The sequence below is a fragment of the Canis lupus genome, chromosome 4 (assembly GCF_048164855.1).
Source record: "Canis lupus baileyi chromosome 4, mCanLup2.hap1, whole genome shotgun sequence".
Classification (NCBI taxonomy): domain Eukaryota; kingdom Metazoa; phylum Chordata; class Mammalia; order Carnivora; family Canidae; genus Canis; species Canis lupus.
The window spans coordinates 41,637,353-41,654,185 of NC_132841.1; the positions used below are offsets into that span (position 1 = coordinate 41,637,353).

A 16,833-nucleotide genomic window follows, 5' to 3' on the forward strand; every position below is an offset into this window, starting at 1 on the left:
TTGGTTCCCAAAGATAACTGAATTTGAATTCTGGATCTGCCACTAACTAGGTTAAAGTCTCTGAATCTTGGTTTCCTATCTGTAAAATAGAAATAATAATACCTACTTAATGGCTTTTGGACAGATGAAATGATGATACCTAAATACAGAGCCTGGCATTTGGTAGTTACTCAATAAATGCTGCTTCTCTCCTGGACCCCTTCTTATAAGTAGGTACTAAAAGCTGTCAGCTAATACCTTTCCAAGAGAAGGCTCATTATATAAAAAAAATAACAGAAAAGTAAGAAGGTGCTTATCTCGAAGATTTTCACACTTCACAGATAGAGTTAAACAAAACCTTAAATCTGTACTAACTTTGAAATCTTTACATATATATTCAGTCAATTCACACTAATAATGGTCAGGGGTATTTGTTAAAAGCATAAAACTTCAAAATTTCATGATACAAATCTGAATTTTTTCTACCTCTACGTAGCTATTATCTTAGAAGCTAGGAAAATTACCATTCTAACCACTCATCCATCTTTTTAGCTCTTGAAATGCAGGAAGTTGTTAAAAATGTAAGAAATCATCATTATTACAGATTTGAGAAGACATGCTCCTAAAAAAACTGTTCTAATATGTTTGTTTTCTTATCTTTGTTTATTTTACTTTATTTTACTTTTTAATTTCAGAAAAGAGTATTTGGGTATGTACATAATGCTTCACAATGCATATGTCCTCCTCTAACTCCTCTATTAACCAAAGGACAAATATTGCCTGCGAACAGGCAGGTAGCTTAAGTGATCTTGTATCTGGCTTTTTAAAAGGGAAACCAGGCAAGATAAGAAAACCAGACAAGGAATAAGCATACAAATAGAAGTAGGATTCTGAGTTGTAAATTTAATTTAATAAAGAATAAAAGCATATGGTGTGATAATTTTTAAAATTGCTTTCTTTTTCCAATCCTAATTCTTGGTCTTGGGTATCTGCAGTGTTGTCTCTAACATTCTGGTTATAACTTTGAAGAAACTAATTATGTCAATCCTTAAATTTGAAGTAGATTACAGAACTGGGAAACCCAGAATATTAGTTCCTAAAGGTTGTATGGATATATAATGACAGTCACAGAAATTCAATAACAGCCCTCTATGAAATGTACTCAAAAGCACCACATGAAACAAATTAAAAAGAACAATGAATCTCTCATTCTGTGCAAATAAGAAAATAAGAGAAAACACTGGTTCTATAGGTTTTCATAAGAGTTGTTATAATGAATTAAGATTTTGGATAATGAATCTTCAGAAAATTACAGTAAGTTAATACCCTTAGGCCTTCTATAAATGTTTAAGATGTTATAACTTCTCAAAGAGCTTTTGTAAGCAGGCTGAGTGCAGAAAATTAGCAGTGCTGTGGGAATCAACAACAAAGTATTCTGACATCAGATGATATACTTTCTTGAACCAATCTATTCCCCAAAATTCACATCTAATAATACAAAATTGATACCACAATTTTTTTAAAACTCCAATAATTATACATTTTAAAGTATTGTTTCAATCTGAAGTGATTTATCAAGATTTTTAACTGGTTGTAATTTGGTAAAACAAAGCCTGTCACCAGAAAGAATCCAATATAGTGAAAGCAGTAACATTCCTTAGGAAAAGAATTTTGGAACTTAGTGTGATATTACTTATTACGAATAAGAAACCAATTTTTGTATTTTTGTCTTAGGCTTCAAGCATCCCTGATGTCAATGTAGTGCTTTCTATAAAAGAGACCCGTTGAAGTGAGAGGTGGGGGTGGGGGGTGAGGGGGGGAGGAGAAGGAGAGGTGTAAGAGGGGATAGAGGATTTAATGACTTCGATCTAAATCGTTTGGAACTAAAGATACTGAGGTCTTTCATTAATGCTTGAAGCAAGTTAAAACATGATCACAATTAACTTATGACCACATCAAAAGGTATAATGGTACAAATATCATTGCTTCATATTAAATATACAAACTTAGTGCTGCTGAATAGATACACGTTAATCTTGGTTGACTAATTTTCCCATATCATTTAAGGTGGCATCACAAAATATAAGACCAAAATTAGGTAAAAAAAATCTTTTGCCAGAATTTAATTTTAAAACCATAATTAATGATGGAAACCAATTGGTAAAAAGGTTAGAATTCTGCTTGCCTGATTCAGTGGAATACAGAATGGCAACTGACAAAAGAAAAGCTGGCTATGGAAGTACAAAATAAATATAAATGTTAAGTGTTTATTTCAATTAGAATATCTGAACCCACCATCTGTGGTGGCCATCTTGCTAAGGGGACATGTACCTAACAAATCTCTTAAGAGGCATTCCCAATCTGCTTGAATAAGCCATTGTATAAGAAAACTTGGAGCGACCACTTTGGCCTCATATTTCCTTCGCTCTACATCCTGTGGCACAAAGCACGAACTCAGCAGGCTGGGGTGCAGGGCTGCCTGCTGCCTTGTGATAATCCCCTCTCCCAGTAGGGGCCTCCACTGATGCATGGCTAAGAACATGCTTCCTCTTTTGCTTGCACCCCAGTGGGGTTTCCATTCCTAACTTGGGCCCAAATCCAGACTACTAAGGAAGGGCTCCAGATGCTGCCAGAGATATTTTTGGATTAGTTTCTAAACAGTCATTTATTTGAAAGAGGAGTACAGGTACAGCGTGAAAACCAGCAATACTGGTAATTTTGGAGAGATTCTTTCCCTGTCTCTCCCCCCACCCCACCCCCACCCACCCTGCCCAGATCTAAGGTCTAACTACCACCTGTTCAACAGAAGCTGGCTGTTTGCCTCATTTTCCTTCAGGGAGCCACTGACTAAGGATCTCCACCAGCATGAACCTAATGTCTCCCGACAGGCTCTCACTAGCCAAGAGGGACCTGGGTCGAGTGCACCAGTTATTGGTCACAGGATACACAGCTCATAGAAAGCCTCCTGTGGTGCAACCAGCTGAAACCCAACTAGAGAAGATGGGGAGTGTACATTTGTCCTGACACAGCTTTGCTCCTGCTGGCTGCCAACTCACTCCATGTCTGGGGCCAAGCTTCTGTTGGACTAGTCTTCTGTGGCTAAAACCATGGGAAAGCACTGGGTAAATATATTATCTTCCCAAGCTCATACAATGAGAAGCTAATCATGGCTATGGCACAAGTCTACTAGAAGAAGGCCTGATGAATAATTCTGGTGGAAGATTTTGAGACTATGGTTTAAAGGGGGGCATTTCAGGCATTTTATTTATAAATCTTTGCAATAGCAAATTTATATCATGATTAGATTTTGGAGCAAAGAAGTTGATGCTAGTTGAAGTTTGTGATTGGGAAATAAAAGATTTTTTTTTTTTTTTTTTTTTTACTATAATTCCTCATTCCTTTCAAAGGCGTCCACCAGAAACATTCTGGCATAAGAAATACATGTACTATAGACACCATTCAATGTAGACACTGAATAGATGCTATTCAGTGTGGATAAAGAAAACTTCCTCCTTTCAGGTATGACTAACTGGTTAGAACTGGCCACTTCAGAAATATAACTGAGAAACCTACGCTGCTTTCATCGCTCTATGCAATCATGCTATGCAGAGTCTTTGCAGTTAATACTGCTTAGTAGCTGAGGACTGAACATCTGGTTATAAAACATGCATACTGTAGATAGGTTATATAGTGCATAAAAAGTGAACCCAGACAAGGTACCCCTACACTTATCACTGTGAGCATGTAGCTATTTTAGTAATAAGAACCTGGGGCTGTGGTGAGACAAGCATAAAGACTGGTGATCCACCACAATAACCAGCAGCTCAACTCACCTTAACTATTTTCCAAGCCTTCTCTGGAACTCTGGACACATCACTCTTCAGGCGTACAACCTAAAAAGCACAGAGTTTAGGGACCTGGCACCTGACGTTAGGGACAAGGGAAGAGCAGAAGGCCTTTCCAACTTCAGATATAGGGAGGATGTGGCTCAGGATCTTTGTGGCTGTCACTTAAAATGCTCTGGGGATTTTGATTTTATTCTGTAAGCTATGAGCAAAGACAATGGTGACGTGCTGTGTAAAGCCTGGATGTGTTTATAAATACTATACAATGGGTTTGCTTCCATGGAATAATTCAAGAAACCAATTACTAGAGGATAGTCCTAGAAAAGAACAAATTATCAATAATAGTTGACAGAGCTGTTTTTAGGACTCTCTTGGCACTGTTGTTGCTCATGAGGCACTCTCATTAGGCAAGTGTGGCAACCAGGGCTATGGATTTAAAGTAGGCTCAGTTATCTCTTCATGAGTAAGAGTATGTTTTTAATAAATGGAAGTCATCTCCATGGTCATTCAGAAAGGTAAGTACATCATACAGTCTTCTACCACTTAATCTAATTCTTGCACACACACTTTCCCCCAAATTCTCTACTCTAAATGCAAAATAAATTATAGTTACGTGGGTACTAGGACTTTACCAGATCCCCACCTCTACTTCTAACATCTTTATTTTATTCTTACATGTTACCTATTAATATTCTATTTCTGTCTCCACATTGTCTCTCTGAAATGTGTCCCATTTTCTACATCCCATGCAACTTCTGTATCTTCTTCCTCCTAAGAAACTCTCAACTCTCTTTGGGAAGTACAATCTGACACAGAGTAGAGGAATAATGGCCCACAGAATGAAAAAGGGGGTGTCAATCACATCAGCCCCATTTGTACTACTCTGTCAAATCAGCTATGTTCATTATGTTCATTTTTTCATTATATTCTCAAATTTTACTCAAAATGTTGTTCCCATAATCTGTTTTGCCTTTCAATTTCCGTCCTTCATGCTAGCATAGTTAGTGAAAACTTTACTTAGTTAGTGAAAACTTTAACCTACCACAAATGCAAGTGATCAGGGTTTCCCTTCTAGTGGCCCATTAATGCCTTCCAACTCTAACACCTGATTTCTCTGGGTAGGCAATATCTAGGGCAACAGGTTAGGTCCCACTTCCATCTTAGTTTTCCCACTGAACACTTCTTCATGTTGAAAATTAGCTAAAACAAACGCAAAATCTTGACTGGTGGACCAAGATGATATGCATTTGCCCTGGAAGTGTCATCTTCTCTCAGTAAAACAGAAACAGGCAAGTAATTGTTTAGGTATTTTTGGTAACTTCACCTTGGAGGAAACACAGAATATATACGTAGTGTAATACACACGGGGTTTTGAGGGAGACTGTTACTTGCTAGTGTAGCACAGTACTTGGCAGATAACAGGCATTCAATAAATATTTTTATTTAATGAATTAACTATAATCCTAGTTAAATTATTTAGCTTCTCAGAGTTTCAGCTTCTTCATCTGTAAAATGGGAAGAATAATAACACAAAAACACAGTAACAATATTACAAACTAGGAGTCTAGTGAAATGGTTAAGTCCTACTCTGAAGCCCAAGACTACTTGGATTCTACCACTTACTGGGTGATTTTTTTTTTAAGATTTTTTATTTATTTATTCATGGGAGACACAGAGAGAGAGAGAGAGAGAGAGAGAGAGGCAGAGACACAGGCAGAGGGAGAAGCAGGCTCCATGCAGGGAGCCTGACACGGGACTCGATCCCGGGTCTCCAGGATTACACCCTGGGCTGAAGGCAGCGTTAAACCGCTGAGCCACCGGGCTGCCCTTACTGGGTGATTTTGATCAAGTTCCTTTCTGTCTAAACCTCAGTTTTCTCGAATAAAATATAAGGATGATATTAGGACTAATTTATGATATTTTTTAGAGAGTTAGTTAATTCATGGAAAGCACTTAAAACAGTCCTGGCACAGAGGATAGTATTAATTATTATTATTGTCATAATATGTTGTAGCACTGCCAGCATAGTGTCAGAAGCACTTAGGAAGTTTTTAGTATATGGTGAGCACCAAATAAACACTAGCTATTAGCCCTCAGAACAGGTGGCCAGTAAATAGCCACTATTATTTTTAAGTAACATCTAGTCAAACATTAGTCCGACTTTAAGATTATGAGGCACACATCAAGATGACAGCCCCTTTTCTTTGTGCTTTATCTGGACCAGATGCTAGAAAGGAGATACATACACCTTCTAGGTTGGTATATGTGTAGCTTTAGTGATGGTTACAGAGAGATTAGAGGGGAGTGAGCCCTAATGAAAGGCAGCCTAACTCCTAATCTTATATCTTCTATCTTAAAGGAGGAGGAACAGAAGAGCAATGGGAAAGGAGACAGGAGGAAAACAGAATGCTCTGTGGCAAAAGGTGAGGTTTGATCTCAAGGGCTCATTTGTTATCACCTAAGTTCTTGATTCCAAAGCCCTCATTTTCTTTTTTTGAGTCCTCAGGAGTTCCTGTTTCCCATTTCCAGGGCAAGTTCTCCACTCACTGGGTAAGTAGATGCTTGATATCCTTGGGGCCAATAAATTATCAAAGTCTTCCCAATTTAGATGGGTGAGTCCATCCAGTCCTCCAAATTTTCTTTGCTAAATTAATGTACACAGAGAAAGGGTTCCAGAACACCATCATTAGAGCTTTAAATTATCAAAAAAGCTTTTGTGTGGTAGGCTCAGTAAGAGCCAAACAGGGCTGCCCTCCATATGTGAATATAATAGTGGTCTCTGACACTAGACTATGGGGTGAGTTGGTTCTTATATAGTAGGATGGATTATATCAAATTCCTAGGATCTAGAACTAGCTTAGTTCTCTTGTGACTGATGGGTAGCCAGGATGAGAGGTCCAATCTGTGGTTGTAGAGATGAGTTCCCCCCCTTCCCCAGGGAAATAGAATGGCAAAGATGGGGATGAAACATGTGATGTTCGTTTTATCATTCATCATTATACTTAAAACTGAGCATGCCTAGACTCGTGCCTAAACACATACATAGGCAATGTGATAGAGTGGAAAGGAAACTTGGGTTTAGAGTAGGACCCAGGGTCCTGTCACTGAGCAAGTTTTTAAACCTTCCTGAAATCTTTTTTCCTATTGTGTAAAATGAAGATAATCATATCTATTAAGTAGAATACTGCTGAGAAGACTATAGAAAGTGTAATGAATAAACTGTAAAAGCACAAATGCAGAAACCCAATGCAAGTTAGAGTAAGGTTGAAGACAGAACATATCTTCAACTGATATTTCCTAGGCACTTATCATTCTACATTTCCTGAAAATACAGAATTTGTAACTTATAGCATGGACAATGTTTTAATACTCAGTGCCTAGAACTTTAGGGATTTTAGGAATGGTAGGGTTGAAGAGTATTGTGTAAGGCAGCTGCACCCTCTGGGGAGTGTGGTATTACAGCCTGTATCTCACACATGCAAAAGACCAGGAAAAAAAGGACAGTTGAGAACTTGGGACCATCAAGCATGAAAACATTTCTAATGAGTCAGGAAAGTGGGTCAAGAGGGAGTGTGGAAGGAAGTAGTGGTGAATACTTAGACTCAGGAAAGGACAATGAGTGTGGCTTAAGGCTGAATTGAAAGGGTTAAAACAAAAATTGAGAATTGAAAGCCTCAGCAAATGTAAAGACATCAGTGTACTAAGGTGTTTTTGCATATTTCAGTATTGTCTATCATTTTACTACAATTTTCCTCATCAAAAGGTATGGGAGATTGTTCATAGAAACGCACTTCCAATTTTGTAACAGAAGTCAATCAGAAAATGTAATTCACATTGAAGAAAGTTGCTTCAAAGCCAACTTTGCTTAAACACATCTATTCAGTAAAGCAAGGGATACTGGCGCTGGGGAGCCATGCAGGCCTAGGGGAAAACAAAATCTCAATAAGTATGCCAAATGTGCTTTTATATTTCAAGATTCCTTCAACAGACACATTATGGGGAGATAAAAATTAGGAAAACACTGAACTTAACTAATTCAAAATGTTGAAAAAATATTTTGCATTTATGTTTTATAACCAAGTGCTTTTCCCACATTTGTCCCAAGGCAGCAGATGAAGCACTATATTCACCATTGCTAATACTAGCAATTGGAACATGCTCTTTGGCAAGGCAGAAATAAGATAATTGTTCAACATAGGCTGGCTTTTCAGAAATACTGGAAGCATTGCCTGTAATTATAGACATCTGTCACTGCTAGCCACTCAGTACTAACCCTGACATCAATATACAACCATAGCACTAAACTGCCTGCAGGCATAGCAATGGAGACCAGATACGCTAGGCAGGCAATCATCTGCTTCATCCAAACTATCTGTCAAAGGTTCCCAACCACAAATAGCTCTTACATTTTGTATCCTTAGGATAATATGTTGATTTATTTTAGATTCTCTAATATTTACAGTCTAGGCCATCTACTAAAATAAAGAAACAAAACTTATGGCTAATGGAGGCAGTTACTGTTCACAGTCATCATAAAAGGTCATAGCTCAACCCTCAAATGTTAAAAATTGATGGCAGCTTTAACAATGTGCTATCATACAGATGTTTCCTTTTGTAGAGGCAATTATTTTCAATAGCAATTCAAAATGGTAAATACAATCTTTCATCAGCAAGTATGTTGCCATACTGATCTAATAGAAATGTTCATATTTTAAAGCCTTTTTTGAAAAGTAAAGACAGGTTCATTGTTGAATATTGAAGAATCCAGATTGTCAGTTTGTGTTTAGCTATACATATAGTACCATATCTGGCAACAGTTTTTACATATACAAATGATGTGATGTCTGAAAACCAGGAAATGATATTGAAGGATAAAATACTTGGTTAATGAATGAGTCAGCTGACATAATTTTGCTAGGTGTAAAGCTTACTGAAATATACATGTGCATATACATTCATATTTTTAAAAGCCCAAAACCCGACTGTAGCTTTACATGTTACTCTCTTTTTTCTATTAAACAGCCAGAGAAGCAAGCTGAAAATTATTAGATATTTAGACTAATTAGGAAATAAGCACTCACAATTATCATAATGTGTTACTAAAAACACAGATATTTCTTGGTCTGATCACAACAGCCCATGCTGAAGAAAAACTATTAATTACTGACAGACAGTTAGCTTACAAGTGAGCTGCATCTTAAAAACCTCTTTTAAAATACAATTGCTAAATGCCTTACAGTGCTGTAATGTGAGACAGGTTCAAATCTTATTACTTCACTGAAATTAAAACCTAAGTTTTAATACTGTTCAAGTCGAACAATGATTCCACACTTTATTGCTTTTGAAATCCCTTGATGATCATAGGAAAAAATGCCCCCGAGAAAAAAAGACTGTTTTCGATAAACAGAAAATACAGTTTGCACTCTTAGCCTCTTTGTCATCACAAAAAAAGGATTTAATGCCAATTCTTTAAAAAAAGACTTTTTTTTCCACAAAATGTGCACCTTGTGTGCCATTTGTAAAATCAGTTCACTTTCTTTTATTTATTACTGCAGCGCGGCAAGGCAATAAAGAAGCTACCGATAGCTAATAAATTACATGCCTTTTAAAACAATTCTCTTGCTACAGAAACATGTAACTACAAACGTTTACATTTACATGGTACATCTCATGAAATGTCTATATTTGTGTCCTATTAACCATTTTGGCAAATTGTGAACTTTTACCAAGTAGCTGACAGAAAAAAAGACAAAGTGAATCACACATGTCGATGTGATAGAAAATAAAAGCCTTTCTAGTAAACTACTCTTATACTATTTGCACTTTCTAAAAATCCTCTAAAATTTATTGAAACACGTTTTGATAAATCATTTTATGCATCAAGAAGGTATTCAAAGATGTTCTAATCAAGGTTAATTTAAACTTAACTCAGTGAACACTGAGACCTAAGTAATTTTTCCCCCTAATTTATGTTCTAGTATCATGAAGTCTTTTAAAAATCATAGCTCCTAGCAGTTACTTAGAATAAATTATAAAAAGGAGGATCATTGTTAGAATAAATTATAAAAAGCAAGATCATTGGATGTAAGGCAAAAAAATGCCCCAAAATCTGTTCCTTAACACATTTTCTATTTTTTAGAAGATACAGAAACTTGGCTATTTATTTATGTAATAAATACTCCTATCAAACATGTCTTGCTTAGTTATAACCAATCTTCCTTTTAAAACAGTCTTATCTTTACATATTCACAAGGACTGCCTGAAAATCTTACTTTATGAAAGTAAACTGTTTATTTTGTCTTTCTTGCTTATCTAAGTATAAATGAATCCTGAAATATCTGTACTTCAATTCCAGGATTAAATTGTTAAATTAATCAGGGTATTTGCTTAATGCCCTCATCCTCTACTCTCATGATGAGCGTGTATTTATGAGGTAGTGTATTGTCTTTTATTATTAATTTCCTCCATTTCCTGTAATAGCTATCATAGCTGTGGCTTTTTTTGGTTTCATACCTACAAATTTCAACTTTGCTCAATTATGCATGATGAACAATGCTTCAATTTTCAAAGCATAAACAACTTTGTTCCTTTTCATATTTATTTCAAGAGGACAGTCTACTGTACAAATGAATAAAAATTCTATATTCTACAGCACCCCATTCTTCTATCAGATCTACTTTTCCCTGCTGCCTCTGGAAATCAGCTTATGATGATAAACAATTAGGAAATTTGTGGGAGATAACCTTTTTTGAAGAGTTCAATGAAATAATTTTTTTTTTCATCTTCACAGATTTTTTTAAAAGGGGAGTCATTACCATCATAATGATGACCCATAAACCATATATGTATGTATACAGAGAATCTTTGTACATTCCCTAATTTATCTTTTGCTTCTTTTTCATTGTAAATGCTTATGTTTATTGAAATCATGACCTTTCCCCATCCTGTAGCTGATTTAAAATGGTAAAATTCTCGATTAGCAACTGGGAAAAATAGGTGACAAAATATCTACTTTCTCTATGGCCCCTGTCTTTCCCTCATCTCATTAACAAAATTTTATTTTAAATATTTAATTACTTGTATTATCTTCCTTTTAGCTAGGAGAGGGTTCAATCATTGTATCATTTCTCTTGGATCACTAAGAATGTATATTCAAAGGACAGGTATCATGAACTCCATTTTTTTAGATGGGGAAAATCAAATAGTGGTTAGGAGATTGCTCAAGATTACACAGTAAAATGACCTCTTTTCCAATTTCCTATTCACAGGTCTCACTATTTGACAACACTGTTTCCTAGCTACTGGGAAAAATATGTATTCACTGACATTTATCCTGGTAAATCCAAATTAAACTTTCTATTGAGTGCTATTCCATTCAATGTATGTAAAATAATCCTGACTTATATTTGGCAACAGTATGACAGAGTGGAACCAGTAGGTGGTTCTTGGTGCCAATTGAGAGGGATAGGGGAATTCATTTGTTTTACCTTAGAAGCGTGGAACATTTATTTTTACGTCAACCTCCTTAATTTGGTAAACAATCTGAAGTATATTGATACCTAGATTTCTTGGTCTCCTTTTGCAATCTTGAGTGGAAAACTGGAAAAGTGGAAGAGATAAAGCTGGACTTTTCTGGCCTCTTTTTGCACCAATATGCAACTCCTAGTTGTATTTTACTTATCTGTTTATGTAATTCAGAGAACTGAATGACACTAAAAGAAACCCTGAATATCACCTAGAAATCCTTTCAGGACTTGCCCAAGATTAATCAGGTGATTTCCTTCATGTTCCCACTGTTTTTCTGCATATCAGTTACGGGCGTCACCATATTGAACAATGTTTGCTTGTCAGGTATGTCTGTGTTCTCAACCAGAGCCTGTGATGGCAGGACTAGCTCTCTCTAGGTACATAGTGCCCAATCTGTAGCGCATAGTAGGCAATTATATGTATAGTTGACTCTTCCACAATAGTTTGAACTGCAAAGGTCCACTTACAAGAGCAGACTTTTTATAGTTTGGTACTATAAATGCATTTTCTCTTAATTAGGATTTCAAAAACATTTTCTTTATCTTACTTTATTGTAAGAATATAGTATATAAAACATGTAACATTGAAAATATGTGTTAATCTACTGCTAATATTATTGGTAGGGCTTCTGGTCAAAAAGTAGGCTATTAGTGTAAAATCTGGGGGGAGTCAAAAGTTATAACTGGATTTTTGACTATGTAAGGGGTTGGTACCCCCGATCCCCATGTCATTCAAGGGTCAACTGTATTTGTAATTCCAATGTGTATTTTTCCAACACCACCAATTCTCCAATTCTCAGTGAAGACTGATTGGATGTCCCCAAAATTTAACTCAATTCTGACATTATCGACCTTGAGATAGTGTCAAATTTCATGGGTTTAAGGGCTCAGTCCCACAAGGCTGCCCCTAATTCAGGAGCCAAACGAAAGGAAAAAGAGAACAATACAACTTAAGATAAAGATGGTGAGAATCAGCCTGATAGAGGGGAGCTATTGGAACTAAAATTGGCAAGTAGGTGGAGCTAGATTGTAGAGGACCTTAGAAGCCAAAGAGTGCTGGCTTGATGTAGGCAACAGATAAGTCTTTGAGTAGGACAAGACTTAATGATAGAAGTGGTGTTTCAGATTTGTCCAACTAAACTACACTATGTATGATGGACCATAGCCAGAGAGGTCAAGCTTTTTTACCCTTCTTGGACCCTCCGTTGTCTCTAATATCATGTGTTCCCTCTCTTTGATATTCCAACCTTAATGGATGTACTAGTCTTTGGTGTCCCATTTTTCTAATTCTTTATTTTTCATTAGAAATTTCTATTCTCCACATCATTGGATGGAGAGTGATCCCTGTCCATCCTCACACACCCAGTTCCTCGTATACACTCAGGAGGCTCATCTGCTTACATAAGATAACAATTAAATATGCACCAAGATAACTAAATCCATAGCTCCAAAAGTAGGTACTGAATGTGGAAAAGAAATCCCTCTTTGCCTCAGCTGTATTACTGAAGAAAAGTAAAAGGGTTGGGAACTGAAAAGAAATGTGAAAGTGGCAACATTATGACAATCTGGCTCTATTTCCTCACACAAGAGAAAGGTCTGAGGTGTGCCAGGAACTTGAAAGAGATTACTACTGCCTATATTAATTATATAATACAACATATCAGCTCAAAGGCTCACTTGGTTCCTTATTGTTTCTGACTACAATTCCCATGACCTACCCTCCAACTATGATCATGAACCTCAAAAGGCTGGAGATGTATCCAGATATTTCTATCTTTCCTTAATAGCTACCTCACAATCTTTCATTCATGGACTTTCAAACAATGTATTTTCATATTCTGGCACTGCTTGGAAAAACAAATTCTATGCATTTTATTATCCATCATCAAAAGTAAAATGTCCTCATTTTTCCTGAAATTGATGTAGGGCTAAGAGGACTCTTGAATTTAAATATTTGAGAAATTTTCAAGTCCTAACAAAATAATGATTTAAAAAAACAAAAACACAATCTTCCCTCTTAACTGTTCAACTTTCTACACTGAAGATGCCTAAGACTTTCATACTGTTGATTTTATAGTGTATATGTAAGCTGTGCTATAAAAAAAGTGAAATATATATCTATAGTGTATATATGTAAGCTGTGCTATAAAAAAAGTGAAATATATATTATATCTATTAACATTGTGTTTTTAAGTCATTGAACCACTGGGGCACGTGGGTGGCTCAGTAAGTGAAGAGGCTGACTCTTGATTTCAGCTCAGGATCAGGGTCCTGGGATTGAGCCGGAGTCTGGCTCTGTACCTAGCAGGGAGTCTGCTTCAGGATTCTCTCTCCTGCTGCCCGCCCCCGCTCCCCCCTTCTAAAATAAATAAATAAATCTTTTAAAAAAATGTCATTTGAACCATTGAATCTTTGTCGAGTCTCTTGTCCACAGACTACATTTTTGGGTCGTGACAAAGGTCCAGAAATACATAACAACGTAGCCGTTTAATTCTGACTACAATCTTGAAAGGTGACTAGAGGTCTTAATGCTGACAGACAAAAACGTTTGAGGAAAAATCAAATTAGCTATTGTAAATTATTAGAAACATGCCACAACTGTTTTTCTTCTTTCTTTTTAAGTAAAATCATTTTTAAAAACCTTGGAAAAGCAGAAGCAGAGGAACAAGTGCCAACAGTATTTTTCAGTGACTAGAGAAGAAAATAAAATGCCTATATATGATCAAAGGCTAGAAAGAGTCAGGAACTTCACAAACCAAATGAAGTATGCTCACCTGCAACTAAATAAAATGTACCATCCCTGATTCCTTGTCTAGAAACCTTCTATCACATAGCAAATCATCTCCTTAATATGACATTTTTTAAAAGCAGTGTAGAAGAGTCCAAATTCCCAGTCTCAAGTATGACCTGAACAATTTTCTCTATTTCTCTGAGCAACAATTTCTTCATCTACAAAATGAAGATAATACCTACATCTTGTAATGTTGTAGAGAGGACTAGCAGTAATTTGGATACAATGCCTAGTACGCTATCTGGTGTGCAATAGGTACTTTATAAATACTATTTATACTGAGAACATAAGTTGCATATCTAGAAAATAACTAAGCTTATAAGGGATTAGGAGTTTTTGTTCAATTGTGCAGTGCTTTTCTTTTTCTTTTTTAAACAAGAAGGGATAAGTAAACCATCATTTGTATTCAATCACTATGTATCTGTCGTTAATGTATGCACCATGGCCAAGTATCTATTTAAATTTAAATTTTGATGGCTGAGAGTAAGTAATTGGAAAGGGAGAAAAGCATTTTCATTACGTAACATATAACATACTGCACCTAAATTAAAAAGTAACTATTCTCTTGAGCATTAAATGGGAATATGCTAAAAGCACCAGGTTTTTAAAGAACGGTAAGGATTCCTGGCTTACTGTGAAAAATTCCCACTTTTAAAGCTTTTTTAAAAAACTCCAAAATGGCTGACAGTAGGTAAAGAGAATATAAAAGCAGATGGTTCGGACAGCCTGAATACAAAAAAGCAGGTCTTAGCAAAACAGAAGCATTTGCCAGTTTGCCAACGCTGCTGGTTCCTGCTTCCACATCCCACTTGCATCCCTCCCACATCTGCTCACTGGTGTTCACGTGACACACTCAACTGAAGCAAAGGATGAAGAGCAACAACCTGCAAGTCAAGAGCCTACTGAGATCTGTTATTTAACAATGGAACTCCCTTGTCTTTGCAGGATTTTCCTCACCATTTTAATCTTACAGAGGTGGAAGAATTGTCTTTATTCAAAATGAAGACATGGTCCTCAGATCTAAGATAACTATTTTAACAATAACACAATAAAGGGATATTAATATCTAGTTTATGGAACACATTAATAGAGATAGATGCAAACTAACTCAAATCTTAAACCATGTTTGCAGATTATACCCTCTACTACCCCAGTGCAATAAAAGAAGAAATTGCTATAAATAAGCTTCTAGGAACAGAAAGCAGTCACAACATCTTAACCAAACTGCATGTTCTTACAAAATATCATACTTTTTTTGTTTTGCCCTGAAAAAACTAAGCTAGGAACTTCAAAGGAGACTATGATATAATTTAGAAGAAGGCTGAAAATACACTAAGTTAAAAGAATAAAATTAACAGTCATGTGGTGAGAGGACACAGATAGGAAACAGAATTCTCTTCCCTTTCAGATTCCCTTACTGGTGTGAAATGGGAGTTTGGAAAATCCCATAATGGACACTTGTGAAAAATGAGCATAACTCAGACACCAATAGAAAGGAGTAGTGTAAAAGATACAGATAGAATATCACCAAAAGGGGTTAGGGATGCTGAGAGTAGATGCTGGTAGATATCAAACTAAGGAAGGAGACCTGGTAGAGGAAGCTGAGGTGATTTTATGAAATTGGTAAAGTCAGCATGAAAAGTGAGATGGCTCAGACATATTAACTGCAAAACCCACAGTCAGGTTCACTTTGCTAACACTCAGGACCTCTGAGTTGGCCCCTCTAGCTCTTTTACCCTACCACTGTGGGTACTGGACTTTCAGGGACAGGGATGATGAAAATGATGATGTAGATAATATAAGCAACTATGATTTACTGAGTGTTTATTATGTGCTAGGTACTATTTTAGGCACTTCAAATGCCTTATCTCATTTAATCAATATAACTCTATGAAACAGGTGGGCATTAGTACCACAATTTTACCACTAGCAGAAACTGAAGCTCAGAGAAGTTATGTGATGTGTCTTACGAGTCACATAGTGTATTGACAGAGTTGGGATTTGAACTCAATTAAGAATAATGCCAAAGACTACACTCTTTCTTATGTGATCATGAAATGCTCTAAAATATATAATAGTTACATCAATACCAAATAGGATTAAACTATAAAACTTTTTGCAAAGCACATATAACAGCATCAGTCATGGGTTCATAATCACTTATACTATCAAAAAAATCACATTCTTGAAATGGGTTTTTCCATAGAACACTGAAGTTCAATGAATTAAAGTAGTTTACTATCTGATATTTTTTTTTTTTACTTTTTAGTTCCTGAGAAAAGATAAGCATATCATAATTTCACTTGTTCTTCCATTTTTCCATAGACATTAACATACAGTAATTACAAATACTTACTAAAGTGTCTATGTCAGTCATTGCGTTAAGCCAGGGTTTCTCAACCTGAACACTACTGACAGTACACAATACTACTTCTCTAACAAAATAAATTAGGTTTCCCAGCCCTGAAGGATTGTGAAAGATACTTTTTTTCCTGGTTTAACTTACTACTATTACCTGGGGGAAAATTTTAAAAAGGAATATAATATAAAACAAGGCTCACACTACTCTAATTTCCTTGACTTGCTCCTCTTATGCTAAGGTGGCATGCGGTAGAAGTTCTTAACTTTTGGGGGAGGTCGTGAACTCCTTTGTGAATCTGTTAAAATACTGACCACCCTTTGGAAAAATGTA

The 16,833-nt window shown here is 36.1% G+C and overlaps 1 protein-coding gene across 7 annotated transcripts in view; it reads right to left on the reverse strand.

Moving 5' to 3' along the window:
* Positions 1-16,833, reverse strand: part of RANBP17 (RAN binding protein 17) — a 306,922-nt gene that overhangs the window by 99,762 nt on the left and 190,327 nt on the right. For 6 of the 7 annotated variants that reach the window (XR_012029812.1, XR_012029813.1, XM_072824186.1 and 3 more), the window contains one exon: positions 3,813-3,872. The exons of the other annotated variant lie outside the window; for it this stretch is intronic. Coding sequence is in view for 4 of the 6 variants with exons in the window: in XM_072824186.1 (XP_072680287.1) it covers positions 3,813-3,872 (60 nt within the window). In the remaining 2 variants the exon portion in view is untranslated. The remainder of the gene's footprint in view (positions 1-3,812; positions 3,873-16,833) is intronic. 7 annotated transcript variants of the gene reach the window in all.